We start from the raw sequence: 14,754 nt of genomic DNA, 5'->3' as shown, positions 1-14,754 counted from the left end.
TTAAGAGCACTCTTTAATGCATGAAATTTATCATATCTTTATTTGTTTTTAATTGTTTGGAACTACCTTTACATTATCAAGATTATTCATTTACCCATTTATTTCTCTTGCTAATTAATTGTTTTTTTTTGTTACTGTACTAAAACTCTTATCAACCGAGGAACAGACCTTGCAAAGTAGTAGAGTAGTTTCGCTACCGAATGAATCTTACCGAGATCAACAACAGGACTGCTTACACACACGGAGCTCAAATCTGTCAATTTGGCCTGAAAAAAGTAAATAAAATCATTTAAAAACTATATGAAAAACAGCGGCTGTGCCCCTAGAGGCTTCTAAGGGTCACTTTAGGTGGAGGGGGTGGGGAAACCCATTTTCAATTATAGTTTTAAAATGAATAGGTAGAAATTGACTTTTTTTGGGGGGTGGGGGTCATTTTTCTAGGGGCGAGTTCTCGTCAGAGGGTAGTAATGGTAATCTCCCCCGAAATAGTTACAAACCTTCCCAGGATCTATGGGAAGCTCCGTTGTTAAAGAATCCATATCGGTTCAGCGGTTAGCGGGATCCTTTGGCACAGATAGATATCCTGTTACTTTAATATAAGGATATGTAATTAGTTCATAAGTATCATAGAAATAATATAGTAAAGATTGAAAACAACAATACCATGAAATATTAACTATGAAAGACATACTTCATGTAGTTATACCATAAAGTAGCTTCTAGAGTAAGAAATTTTAGGAACTAATTTTCAAAAAAAAGACGTTGTATTTGTTAAAGTTTAATTTAATGTCAGACACTAGAATTAAGTTTGGTAAATACTTTATTTCTTTACTTATTATTTCAAAAACCAAATTCTTTTTTTTCTTTTTTCTTTATTGAACCATTTTAAAATGGTTTTATTTTGTCATTTTTGTTTATGTGCCTTGAAATTTTAACATGGAATAATTTTGTGGTCGAACTGACTTCATTCCGAAACTTGTAGATTTACTTATTAAATTTGAAGACTTTTTTTGCCCCTTTTTGAAAATTAGTTATTAGAGATATTTTATTCTATTATGTATAAAGTCTGTTCTTAAATGTTCTATGTGGGAAAATATTATTTACTCAGATGCTATTTTAAGTAAATGGTTAATAATTCTTATCACTATATTTTGTAACTACAGTGTTTTTTTTTATGAGAACTTTTTTGAAAGCAATTTTATCCCACTTATAGTTATCAGAATTTAATGATTAATGGCTTATTTTCTTCGGTTTTTAATGCAATTAATAGAACACAAAAAAAAAATATTTCAGTTTTTATTTAAAAAGTACAGTAAAATCTAAAATTCAAAACTTAGGTGTCAACATCTAAAAATGGTTTTAGCGCATTTTTCTTATGCATAAATCTTCTACCATTTGCAAGAAAAAAATTGGATTTTCTGTAGTCGACTTTGGGGGGCCAGTGCTCCCTCCCTGGTTGAGATATGACCTTCAAACTTTGATATGTTCTAGTACATGTCCCTAATAGTATCTGTATACATTTTAAGCTCTATATCTCAACTTTAAGAGTTTAGCAGCCATTCTTGCAAAAGGTTGAATATTTGAGCAAAAGAAAAATGCGCTAAAACCATTTTTAGATGTTGACACCTAAGTTTTGAATTTTAGATTTTACTGTACTTTTTAAATAAAAACTGAAATATTTTTTTGCTGTTCTATTAATTGCATTAAAAAACGAAGAAAATAAGCCATTAATTATTAAATTCTGATAACTATAAGTGGGGTAAAATTGCTTTCAAAAAAGTTCTCATAAAAAAACACACTTTAATTTATCCGTGTGTCTGTCCGTCAATAAATGGCATTAATAGGATATTATAAACTGCTTTATGATATCCTAAAAATACTTCTTATTTTTAGCTTTGTTTCACTGTTGTTAGGCTTATCTTCGTAATCAATTAATTTCATTGTTCTTTTCAAATTTAATAAACAATTTTACAAATTACTAGATGTACAAATCTTTGGAATACATTTTAAAGTCTAGTAAATAACTTAAACACTGCTTTGGAAGTAAAATATAATGTACAAGATGTACAAAAATGGAATAAAACCCTTGAAATCCTGTTTAGGAAGTAAAGTATGATGGTATCCCATCAAAGTGAAAGATGGAATAGATTATATATTCAGACTAGATAGTCTGTTGCTATTCTCGGGTGTTCACAACAATAGTAAGCATCAAAATCATTTTTTTGAAACATGGAAAAATTTATTTTCTCCATTCTAGACTTGATTAAAAAGATTATAACGCCTATACAGTTTTTATTTATATCTTTTAGGATTTTCCATTTAATTCCCAATTCTTTTTAGGGTATAATGTTTCACCTATTGCATATTTCAAAGCACAAAAGTAAATTGGAAATCTTTCTAAAATTGTACTTCCCTTCCATTCAAACAAGGGGTAAGAGAGATTTGACTTATATCAAAAATATTGAATCTTCTTATGATGTAGGGTGCCACCTCAACCCTTCTCTTCAGAGTAAACTTTGATGTAATTTCATATATAAAGGGGTTTTTTTCATAGTGAAAAATAAAATAAAACACAATTGTGCCAGAAGTGAGAAACAGAGAGAGAGTGTGATAACAATTTCACAAAAAAACTGGTTAAATGGAATGCTAAAATCGCAATAGCCAAACAATACTTCTCTTATTAAAGTAGTTATGTTTTTTTTTGTCCAGTAAGATCTCAATAACCATTAAACATATTAAGCTCTACAAGTATAGAAAAGCCTCAATAAGGTCAACGGGTTAATTTAGGCTATTTCTCTGCCCAATATCTAACCTGTTAATACAGAGATTGGTTGATTTTAATAATAAATAGTTACATTTCATTATCCGATAGGAAGAAATAAAATCATAATTGCTAAAAATTTGTATATCAAAATAATTTTAATAACAAACATTTTGATATTTTATATTTGGAAAGACTGGCATAATACTTTTATTATGAGAATATAAAGCTTATAATACTTTAGGGATCATATGCTTCTCTCATAATTTTCGCAAATTCGTTTGTTGACATTAATGCGGAAATTATTGCACACATAACGAAACAGACCGGGTGTATGAATAAAATAAATAAAAAAAATCTCGGATTATTTTGGCTACAGAGGAATATGAATTATAAAAATCTATTTGAATACTTATATTAATAAAAATATCTCACAAGCAAAGAATATGTTACAGTTTAAGGGGTTTTTAGGACTATACTAATGGCAAGAAAGCATTTTGAAAAATAAATTGGCGAGAAAAGATCTAAAGTGCGGCTTTGATTCAAAAGGAAAAATGAAATAAGGTTATTGAGTTAAATATATTACATTAAAGCAAGCATTACATAACTAAATTTTATTAAAATTACTAAATGTTTATCCCTAATCCGTGCATGAAGCAAAATAAAGGCATAAAATATTTTTATATTGTGTATTTCGCAGTGATATAATAAATTGTATTACTGAACATGTATTTGAATAACTGTCTCTATATTACTTCAGGAATTTAGGTATCGGTAAACTTAAAATATTACACTTCAAGAATTTGTAATTTTTAAATAATTGTTATATTGTAATTACATTCAATGTAAAAGGAAGCTTTTTGAAAAAGTAAAAATATTTATAGCTTTAAATCAGATAGATAAGGGGAGAGGAAAGAAAGGGGAGGATAGGAAAAAAAGATAAAAAGGGGAGATTAGAAATAGAAAGATTAAGTGAAAAAAGTGAAAAGAAAAAGGTACAAAATAAAGGATAAAGGAAAGAGAAGAAGATAAATGGAAAAAAAGGGAAAAAAAGGGGAAAAGACATGGAAAAAAGTAAAGGAGAGAAAATAAAAAATAGGAAGGTAGTAATAGAAAGAGAGATATAGAGAAAAAAATTTGCCTAAAAGTTAAAACGACAATGATGTTTAAAGAAATCTAGCATTTTATACAGACAGTTAAATACAAAATAGTTAATTTATGATTTATTGTATTAGATTATATTTTTCATGTATACCTACATTCGTGGTAATTTGTAGGGGAAGTAATAGCTTACTATACTACACATAGTAGACTTATATCATACATGGTGTGCCTTCAGTTCCGCAAATTATCATATCAGTAAGTAATTAATAATCACAAAAGACACAATAGCTAAAAAAAAGAGAGTGTAGAGCAAAGGGGAAAGACGCAGTTTGGGCTGTTTTAAACGCGAAACTTTTCTGTAATTAGGTTCCTGGGTCAGTCCCATAACAAGTAGCTACAATTATGAAAGCGTGACAACTCTATAACCGTTAACAGAAACTCCGTTCGTCCATTTAAAACATTATGAATTTTTATTTTTACATGCATTTTTTGCATATCATACATGGTGTGCCTTCCGTTCCGCAAAAGACACAATAGCAAATAAACAAGAAAGTGTAGAGCAAAGGGGGAAGGCGCAGTTTGTGCTGTTTTTAATGCGAAACTTCTCTGTAATTAGGGTCCTGGGTCAGTCACGTAACAGGTAGCTACAATTATGAAAGCGTGACAACTCTATAACCGTTAACATTAAGAATTTTTATTTTTACATGCATTTTTTGCATGATATAAATAGTCTATTAATATTTGTTTTAGAGTAATGATTCCTTGAAATTAAGGATATAATATTAAAAACGAAGCCTCTTTATTGTTAAGTCATAGGAATGCAAGTATTTCTAAAAACAGCATCCTGTAATTAAGAAATTTTGCAACATATAAAATTTATTTAGACTTTTAAATCACTATACTGCTTATGAAGTTATGACACTCTACAAGTCGAGTGTTAGTGCAATATTCGTTTGTCCTACAATTGGATTTTAGAGCTTCGCTTCATGGATGTTGTCATCCTTGTTAATTTAGAACCTGTGCGGAAATGAATTCATATCATCATACACTTTTTACCATAAATATAAAAGTAAAATATTATTTGCAATTTATTCATTGGAGAAAATATCTTTTACTTCAAGGCAACCATCAAAATTCTCCTCCCCTCTATTTCTTACTTTTAAAGATATTATTTGTTGGCATAAAAATTTTTGGTGCTATTTCTAAATCTTAATTGGTAGGTTTTAACTTGAAGTGTCCAAACTTTTCATCCAACCATTTAATTTACAGAAGGATTAAAATTCATACAAGACTTTGGGGGGAAGGGTTATTTGTTTACCATTGTCTAATCTCTAAACTTTACTAACATATTTGTCTAACATATTATAAACTTAATCTTTAAGTTTATTAAACAAACAAACTAAGAAAATCAGAGAGAGAAATATGTTTTAGACAAAATGATAATAATTTGAAAAATGGAAAGGATATTCGCGAAAAATTTGATCTACAAATCGTTCTTCCTCTCTAATTTCAAAAATTGTCTTTTTCAGAGGAGGCATTTTTTTCTAGGGGGGATTTCTTTTTGGAGGTAGATTACCCTCCTTAGTTATAAGCCCTCCTAGGACCTATGAGAAGCTATACTGTAGTGGAAAAACTTAGTTTAGCGGTTTGCGAAGTTCTACGTTACACACAGACAGAAAGACATACTGTTACTTTATATAAGAAGTACGTCCTTATCCATGTGTAAAATTAAGTTAAAATGTTTGAAAAGTTGAAACTTAATTTTAACAATAATTTGAAAAGTCATCTATTCGGTATTTGGCTATAATGGGGATAATACCCTGTGCGTTGAGGCGTAGCCTCAATTACCAATATTTTCTTGTTTTAAATAAATCTCATATGCACTGGAAATTTGATAAAAAAAGTATTAAAACAAATTGAATGCCATAAGATTTTTTTTTGTAATTTGAATGTTTGTCTTTTATATTTTATAATGAAATTAAAATCAAATAAGAAAAAATAACTTTTGATAAAAACAACAATAAACTATTGAACAAGATTGTAGTTAAATGTTTAAAAACATATGTAGCTCATCACACGTAATAAAATATGACAAGAAATTTAATTAAATATAAAATCTTACATTTTTCACATTAAAACAATCCAAATTAAAAAGTGTCCTTTGTATAAATTGAAATATTTTCTGAAGCAAAGTATAATTTTTCCTGCCTCATAAAAACTAAACTTTTTTAGGATCATGTGGAAAATACGACGGAAGATCCTTTTATGTTCATCTAAAGAATCCTAAATACAATTGTCCTGAACTGTAAGAATTGGAGTATATGCTAACTGGCCAGAATAATCTTCAGAACGAAATCAGCCTTCTATCTATAATGTCTTTTTTTCTATACAAATCAATTGATCGTCAGATTATTACAGACAGACTGACGGACTAAGTAAATTATTGTCACTTAAAATAGGGAATCATCACAAAAAATATCAACGTCTCAATTGAATAGCACCCCAGAAAATCACGTTTCCATATAAACAGCAGGGAGGACTAAAAAACATTTAAAGCTGTAGAGTAGCTTCGTTTCTACGAGATATTCTTCCTAACTTCGACATGATACCTTTTTGCAGAAAAAACTGTGACATTGCGCAAAAATGTTTCTTCCCCGTCATATTTCATTTTTTGAAACTTTTATTTCCGCTAAACTATTTGAAATATTTCAATTTTTCAAAGCTTTTCAATCTTTTTGGGGGAAAATTGTATGAAATTATTTATCCTAAACCGAAATAAATCTTCCAAAACTTGAGAATTTATTTTAAATTTACAAGAAAAGATTTATGAATATTTCAAGATTTTAGTTTAGTTAAATAAAAACATATTCATTTTAGTATTTTAAGATAATTTTCTATTTAGAATGATACTTTTATCCATATGTAGCACAGCAATTAAAAAGAAAATCAAAAATTTTGATGAAAAATAACAGTTACGTATTATACAGTGAAAAAATTCAAATAATTTAAATTAATGTAATTTCATGTATTATGACGAATGGACAAATCTCTAATAAGAGTAACATAATATTGTGTATATGTTTATCTGTATATATGTAGCTTGAAATCTCTCTAACAACTGAACTGGCGTGGTTCTCCTTTACAGAAAAGCTTTGTAAGTAACTATTTTAAGGGTACCTCCACATTCCCAATTGCCCCTGGAAAAAATGATATCCCAACTTATCCCCCGATTCTAATCTCAAAAGCCCCTAGTGGCCTCTAGATGTATAGACGCTAGTCATAATTATAAAAGAGCTACGCTCTTAACAATAGTAGGCAGTTAGTCTAAAGATTTCTTGTAACAATATTGTAATTGTAAAAAGGTCGCACATTACAAAGGTTCTACTCAATTTATTTACAGACAGCCAAAAGAAAACAAGATTTATGTCAACATATGGGGACTAGGGATAACAGTAATATCACAACAGTTGAAATTTATTTTTTCCCCCAAATATTTACTGATTATAAAGTAAAATATAATACTGGAATATCAATGGAAAATACTTGATATCTAACTGTATAAGACGTTACTGTTATTTAAAAATGTTAAAATCTTGTTATTTCTGCCAATATTGATTATTTTTGTCCGCTTTTCATATCACAATATCCTTTTATATAAAGTAGTAAGAATTTATTTGTCGGTGTACTAAACTGATTAAGAGGAGCTTCATAAAGGCCTACTTTACATCTTGGTTCTATGCTATCTATCTGCTTTTATATACCCTTTCGAATACAGAGCCCATAGACAGGCGTTGCCAATGGTTCATATCAAAACGATTAAAAACATAACCTTAAAAAGTTTATTTTTAGGGCAGAAAAGAAAATTATTTTCAAATACTCTATCCCTTATGTTTGATTAAGAGGGGAGAGGGAACAATGTTTAAATAATACAAAAATATAATTCCCCTAGAAATAAGGATGAAAAGTTGTCATGTGGCGAATCTTTAGTATGTGTGAATAGAAACATATCAAACGTTATTGTTACATATATCTATACTTATCAAATTCAATTATATTACCTTCTTTAATAGTAATTGACAAATAGGTGATTCTTCATCAGTCCAAAGTTGTCTGTCCGTCAGTCTATCTACCAGTATAAAGCTGAATTTGTCCTGTTTGATTTTGCTTTAAAAAAATTTATTCTGGTAATAAGACGGTTTTGAAATATTTTTCTTTTTTTGTTATCTGCCTACGTAATTTTAAAAAAGGATTATCGTAAAACCAATAATAATATGTTTAAAAACCAAGAGTGAAAAAAATCAGGCTTAAGTGTTAACATAAACAAAAAAAGGTTTTATACAAAATAAAAAAATAGTTGAGTTACTTTGTTATCTTTAAAAATAAAATGCCCCTCTCAATATACACTTTTTGTTTTCCTGTTGTTTTTGTTTGTTTAAAATGATAATATGTCAAAAGCTAAGGTGACAAGAACATTTTTCAATCAACACGAACGACAATGCATTTTTAGCTTTTTAAATTGTGTGTTTTTCTAAACTATTTTGAATAGGTTCAAAATATGAAATTTTATCTATATAAGTTTCAATATCAACAAGGCACATCACGCTTTTGATTGCATAACTTTTGTCTGAAATACTTAACTTTAAGTTGCATGTTATATACCATTTTTCCGATCTTTCTATTTCAATGACAGCATGTAGAACGCTTTTTAATATGTAAAGTATGATAAGGTGAATAATTCTTATTAACATCATGCGCCTGACATAGTAGAATATCTCTTACCTGATTTGGCCTGCCCGAGTATTGATCATATGAGAAGTGAATATTTGATAAGTCCGCACAGCCATGAACTAGCACTGTCATTCTGTTTAAGAATTTTCATCAATAATCTTATAAAACTACACTTTATTACTTTACTTTGTACTAGCGACTTAACCCCTAGCCTCTAGAAGCGAATCCCCAAGAGGTATTGGGAAGTCCCAATCCTTTATGAAATCGTTTGTTGGAAATTTGTAATTTTTTTTTCTTTTTTTGGGGGGTTAGAGTTGTCCCACCCTCTAAGAATATAGCCTGAAACCACCAAAGGACTAGTAGGTATATTTCCTGAAAAGTTCAGCGGTTACCGAGATCTTAAGCTTCGAACAGACAGACATCGTTCTTCTTTGTATTATAGAAATTAATTTATAAGCACTCAATAAATAACGTAAAGTTGATGACATCATATTAAAAAGGGCTATATTACACCAAATTGTTTTAAATGTAACAGACAGACAGACATACAAACCTTTTAAGGGCAGCTTTTTTTTTCAGTTTTGGCATCCATTCTTAGATTAATGTAGGTTTGAACTAATCATCACATTTGATAACAATTACCACCTACTTTTTAGGGATTTTTTTCATTAAAATATCATTTATTTATTTCTGTACTACTAAACAAAACTAACTTTTTTTAATGGCTAAAGTAAAAAGACTTTTTTCTTTAGAAAACTGTTTCTATGTTGCATTAAAATGTCATTTGAGTCGACATTACGCGGGTATAACTAGAGTTTAACTAGGATATATTTGGCCTAGGATTAGATCTTTTCTTATGTTCTACAACGAGAAATAATTTAAGAAAAGAAGAAACACAAATTGTATAAAAAAAACAAGAATACTTATTTGCATTAAAAGCGCTGCAATAACAAGTTTATGTTTGTATATTATGTATAATAGCGGCTTTGACCCTAAAGGCCCCTACAAGCAATTAACGAGGAAAGTAAACAATTTTATTGTTGGGGTAGGTGGGATCATTTTTCTAGGAGTGATTTTAATTGGAAGGGTACCCTCTTCAAAATAGTTATAAACCTTCCCAGGGCCTATGAGAAGCTAAATTGTGAAGTAGAACGAGATCGGTTCAGTGGTTAGCGAGATCATTTGGTATAGATAGACACACACATATCCAGTTACTTCTATATAGGTATTACTAACAGATAGGCATACAGGCCTATTTGGAACCGATCTTTGGTAAAGTTATAATGATAAAATTGTGGGAGGTGGGGAGGGGGGATTGCATTTTATAGGGCTGACAGACAGACAGACCTATATAAAGACATACTGTTACTTTTTATATGGGGATTTGAATTTTTCTTTGTTAGAATGTGAAACGCTTTATAAATAAAAAAATTGGGTTTAGTAAATTTCGTGGCAACGCTTAAAGGGCGATTCTTCGTATTTTTCACAGTAGCTTTTTTCCTATTTCTAGCATCTGCAAGGGGCTCTTACCATGCGGGGCCAATAGCCAAACCCTGCGGGGCAATCACCTAACCATATATAACCTAACCTAAAATAACCTTTTAAAAGCCATTTTTAAAATACAACGATTTGCTCCTTAAGAGGCGTTGCCACGAAAGGGACTATACCCAACAATTTTCCTGTTTACTTTTTCCTCCCTTTCCGAAAAGTAAAGAATAAAAATGTGCTTGTAAATGCGGGAGCTGAAATAATCTTTTTCTTTTCAAAAGAATATTTACAGACGAAATTTCAATTTTATTAGGACATTTCTCATTTTATTGAGTGTAATAACCAGGAACAAGGGACAAATAATCTGAAATTTTATAGTTTTCATTCCTAGTCTCTAGCCTAGCATAAACTAAAACATAAACTCTTAGATTTCTATTTGATAAATAAATTGCATTATTTAAATGAAATATATTCGCAGAATCTCCTTAAAATTAAAATTGATTAATTTTGAAAAGCCTGCGGGGCTACCAAGTACTTAATTGAACCTAACCTAACTTGACCAAAGTAATAAATAGAAGAGAAAAAACTAACTTACCCCAAACAATTTTTGATATATTTAAATTGATATTTTTCCGTTGGTCATTAGTAATTAGAAAGCAAAATAAACCTTTTTGAGAACTTATAAATTGATCTATTCAGTAAATAAAATCCTAAATCTAAAAATCTTAAGTTGTCACATTATTATTTCCTAAAGTTTCTGAGTTAACTTTATATAAATTATTTTTCTCTGTATTTATGACATGACAAACATTAGCTTCGTTAAGCGAAACTGATATATAATTAAGTCAGCCTGTAAGTTCGTAATCTTTTGTATAAAGTAATATGTGTGCTGCTTTGATAACTTGACTGAAAATTAGAAGTATATTTAAGTTACAAGATAGCCTTTTAATAAAGTAGCACTATAATTGAAGTTATAATGTTATTCGTAAATCAGTTTATCGATGATATGTCAACCATCATCACTTTTAAATATTCGTTAGGAAATTTAAATAATTAAGAGTGAGCACTTAAATGGATTTTGTCCTTCTAGTTAAGCGTATATTTTATGCTTTCAAAATTTTCCCTGACATTAGCCATAAGCTCTGTTTTCTAGTTTTTAACTCATCATTTTGAACAACAATTTGTCATAAAATATTTAGTATTATTAAATGCAAAGCTTTTCTGCATAAACGCACAGCTCTAGTCGTTAGGTCTATTAGAAACGTTATATTGGTAACAAAAAAAATTACATGAAGATTCAAGTAACAATGAGGTATAATATAAAAAGGCTTTTCTAATCATTAAAAAATTTCTTTTTTATACATAATAAATCTTGGGATAAAATATTTCTAACCCGTTTTTATAATTATCTACTTAGGTATATGCAGTGTTGTGGATCCGGATCCGCAAGAATCCGCATTTTTTTGAGTCCAAGGATCCGGATCCGCAAAAAAGGCGGATCCGGATCCTGGGGTATAAATTTAGGAAAAATCTACCTAAATTTATATAAAATAGTCACTTACAAATTTTGAAATATCTGGTAACCTTGTTAAGATCAGCTGATTCACTCCCACACTCTTCTCTCTCACATTGACTTCAAGATTAAAGAATAAATATTTTTGGAAAAATTTGGTGATTTTATTTTTATTGTCAAGGATCTGCATCTGGATCCGGTCGGATCCGGATCCGGATCTGGATATCAATCCACACTGACCAAATTTGGAGGATCCGGTTCCGCATACAATCAATGCAGATCCACAACACTTGAGTATACGTGATTATTTGTAACTTTATTAAGCGATCTTATATTTTTTTGGAAGCTTTATAAAGGTCTTTGCTAGTTTTATACCATTTCTGCTTGCACAGATAATTGACCAGGCAATGATTAATTCATGTGTGATGAATATAGGGCTTCAATTGCAGAATATTTTAATTCCAGTAAAGAAAAAGCAAATTATTTTCTTCTATTTTGTTTAACAAGGACACGTACTTAGGTAATATGTTTAATTATTTGTATTATGCTCAACAACTCTTTGTCTCGTCGAAGCAATTTATGATTTATTACGCTTAAACGAATTTGACTTATTGCATTTATATGTATTATATTATCTCATGTTATTTTTTGTTTTAGGAAAAAAGTGTTCATTCTTTGAATAAAAGAATTTGTAAACACCGAGTCATTCACTCCGTCGGACAGTGCTAAGGTGCTTTTCTGTCGCCAATTCATTGTTGGTACAATAAGATCTCCATTTCGGCCACCTGAGAAAACACTCTCCTTCCAAAAAAAATCTTGCACTCCTCATAGCTTTAATTTGTCTAATTTAATAAACAAAATAGTGGAACGGCTAAGGTTAATGCGCAAGTAATTTTTAAGATTAAAATAAGATTATTGATAATTTCCTTTCGTTTTCTGGAGGTAACCTCAACTCAACAAGTTTCCAGAATAATTCCTAAAGATAAAATGAATGTTAACAAGACTAGTTTTCATGAAAACTGATATCTTTTAGAAATGATAAAAAAAAATCAATGTCTTTTAGTGTACCGAATCACAAAGCCACAGAAATTAATTTCAGAAATTTACATACTCGAAAATGTGAAAATCAATCTATAAACATCCAGTTGTAGCTTTTTTTGTTTATAATACAATTTTCATAAGATAAAATAATGTATTAATAAATGTAATGTTCAAATTACTTTATATAAGTAGAAATACAGATTCAAAATTCAAAAGCACTAAAAGCACTATTTTGAAGTGAGCAAGAATACTTGACAATATTTTGGTAAAAATTAGATCAAACGAACAAAGATAAAAATGATACAACATTGTGAGTTACTTTACTGTTTTACTGTATTACTTTTCGTTATTACCTTGTTATTGCTGCTGTGCTTATGAACAATATCGCCCAATATCAAATACTAACCTGTATGATATGTTCAATTTTGTCCTGGGTTTGTTGGGGTACCACAGAGTTGGGTCTGCTAGCAAGATAGTCAAAAACCTATAAATATAATATTCGTTATTATCATTTTGGCAGATGTTCGTTGGGGTACCATAGAATTGGGTCTGCTTGTAAACTAGTCACAAACCTATAATTGTAAGATAGATTTATTTATCATAGTTTTGTCATGCATATGTAAGTTGGGGTACCACAGAATTTGGTCTGCTAGTAAAATAGTCACAAATGCTATGGGTGAAGCAACCCATGGGTAAATGCTTACAGTTAAGTTAGTTAGATAAAAAGGTTTGCAGAGAAGCTTCGCTTCTAAAAGCTAATATCTTGCATAAGAAAGTGTTAATTTTGCTAAAAGCATTTTAGCAGGGATCCGGGGATAGGTATTTAGACGGTAAATGCATTTTCCCACCCCTATTGTAATATTCAAATTCAAAATTGTATAGTAGTTACAGTTACTGAAGAATTAATTGGGAGAAAATAATTTTGTTTTATCTTTCCCTTCAACAATTTTATCGAAAAGTAGTTTTTGATGAAGATTTATTTTCGTCCATTGTCCACTCCTTGTATCCTTGCATATTTTTTACAGTTGAGATAAGAGAGAAATAGAAATTCTACAAATTTACCAATCTATTCCAAGAATCAATTTATTACAAAAAAAAATCTAATCTTTGGAATTTGAACCACCCACCTTTCAGTCCCCCTTTCTTAATTCAAGACTTTTTCTGGTGGGTTGAAAAGGGGGGACAGACCCTTTGATTTCACAGTCTTTGTCTTGAGGCCCTAAGTGTAGGTTGTTTGAATTTCAGCTTTTCCCCCAATGGGTAGGGAAGTAAAATATTACTTTAAAGATGGCCCACTTAAAGTCTACGGGATTCTTAAATTTATTGTATAAAAATGATAAAATTTGTATGCAAATAAGACCAAATTCTCACAAATTTTCATCAGAAAAAACTGTATTTCTAAAAGCGTTTGTATTAGCAACGGAGCAACTCTATACTTAACTTTGTCTTTTTTTTATGCAACTTTATTATTTATTGGCTTGTATTATTAGTATTTGCTTGTAAATTTGTTATTATTATTCTGTAACCATGTAACGCTATTTTGATAATGCCATCATAATTGTTTTATGTTTAATAATAATAATCGTACAGCATAAAATAACAGATGTATACCTCATTTATTTTTAATGCAACTTTTAAAAGAGTCAACCTAGCCAACTTCTGTCGAAATATGTTATTTCAATGGTTTGTGTCGACTCTGGAATTCAATTAAAGTGACCATAGCTGACAAAATTTCGATATGACACTAAAATAGATTTGTCGAGGAAAATATTTTAATTTCCCGCCAAAAAAATGTATCTCCTTGATTATAAATTTCCATATTGCATAGGAAAACAAAAACTGCATAAAAAAGTTGATTTGGTTAATTAATATTTCTATGTGATTAAACTTTCTTTAATCTCTTAGTAGTAATAATTTATTAAATTTAGAAACCTAAAATCTAACTGACCGATAGACCACCAAAGTTATACGATGAACAACTTTGATCTACAGAGGAGTTAGTTTTATTTCTTATTATTGAGAATGTGCATCGATTTTTCGTCCATTGTCTTATCCAATAAGTTGCAATTGTTAGTATCTCAGCCATGATCATTATGAATGTTTTAGAGTCGAAATTAAT

The 14,754-nt window shown here is 29.6% G+C and overlaps 1 protein-coding gene across 2 annotated transcripts in view; it reads right to left on the bottom strand.

The window, feature by feature from the left end:
* Positions 1-14,754, bottom strand: part of LOC145326009 (uncharacterized) — a 121,177-nt gene that overhangs the window by 25,985 nt on the left and 80,438 nt on the right. For both annotated transcript variants that reach the window (XM_080169086.1, XM_080169087.1), the window contains exons 23-26: positions 13,042-13,119; positions 12,523-12,570; positions 8,645-8,728; positions 212-266 (exon numbers count right to left, since the gene is read on the bottom strand). In XM_080169086.1, coding sequence (XP_080025212.1) covers positions 212-266; positions 8,645-8,728; positions 12,523-12,570; positions 13,042-13,119 — 265 coding nt within the window. The remainder of the gene's footprint in view (positions 1-211; positions 267-8,644; positions 8,729-12,522; positions 12,571-13,041; positions 13,120-14,754) is intronic.

This window comes from Acartia tonsa, chromosome 8 (genome assembly GCF_053477335.1).
Source record: "Acartia tonsa isolate MP-2025a chromosome 8, ASM5347733v1, whole genome shotgun sequence".
Classification (NCBI taxonomy): domain Eukaryota; kingdom Metazoa; phylum Arthropoda; class Copepoda; order Calanoida; family Acartiidae; genus Acartia; species Acartia tonsa.
This window is presented reverse-complemented; position numbering and strand designations above follow the sequence as displayed.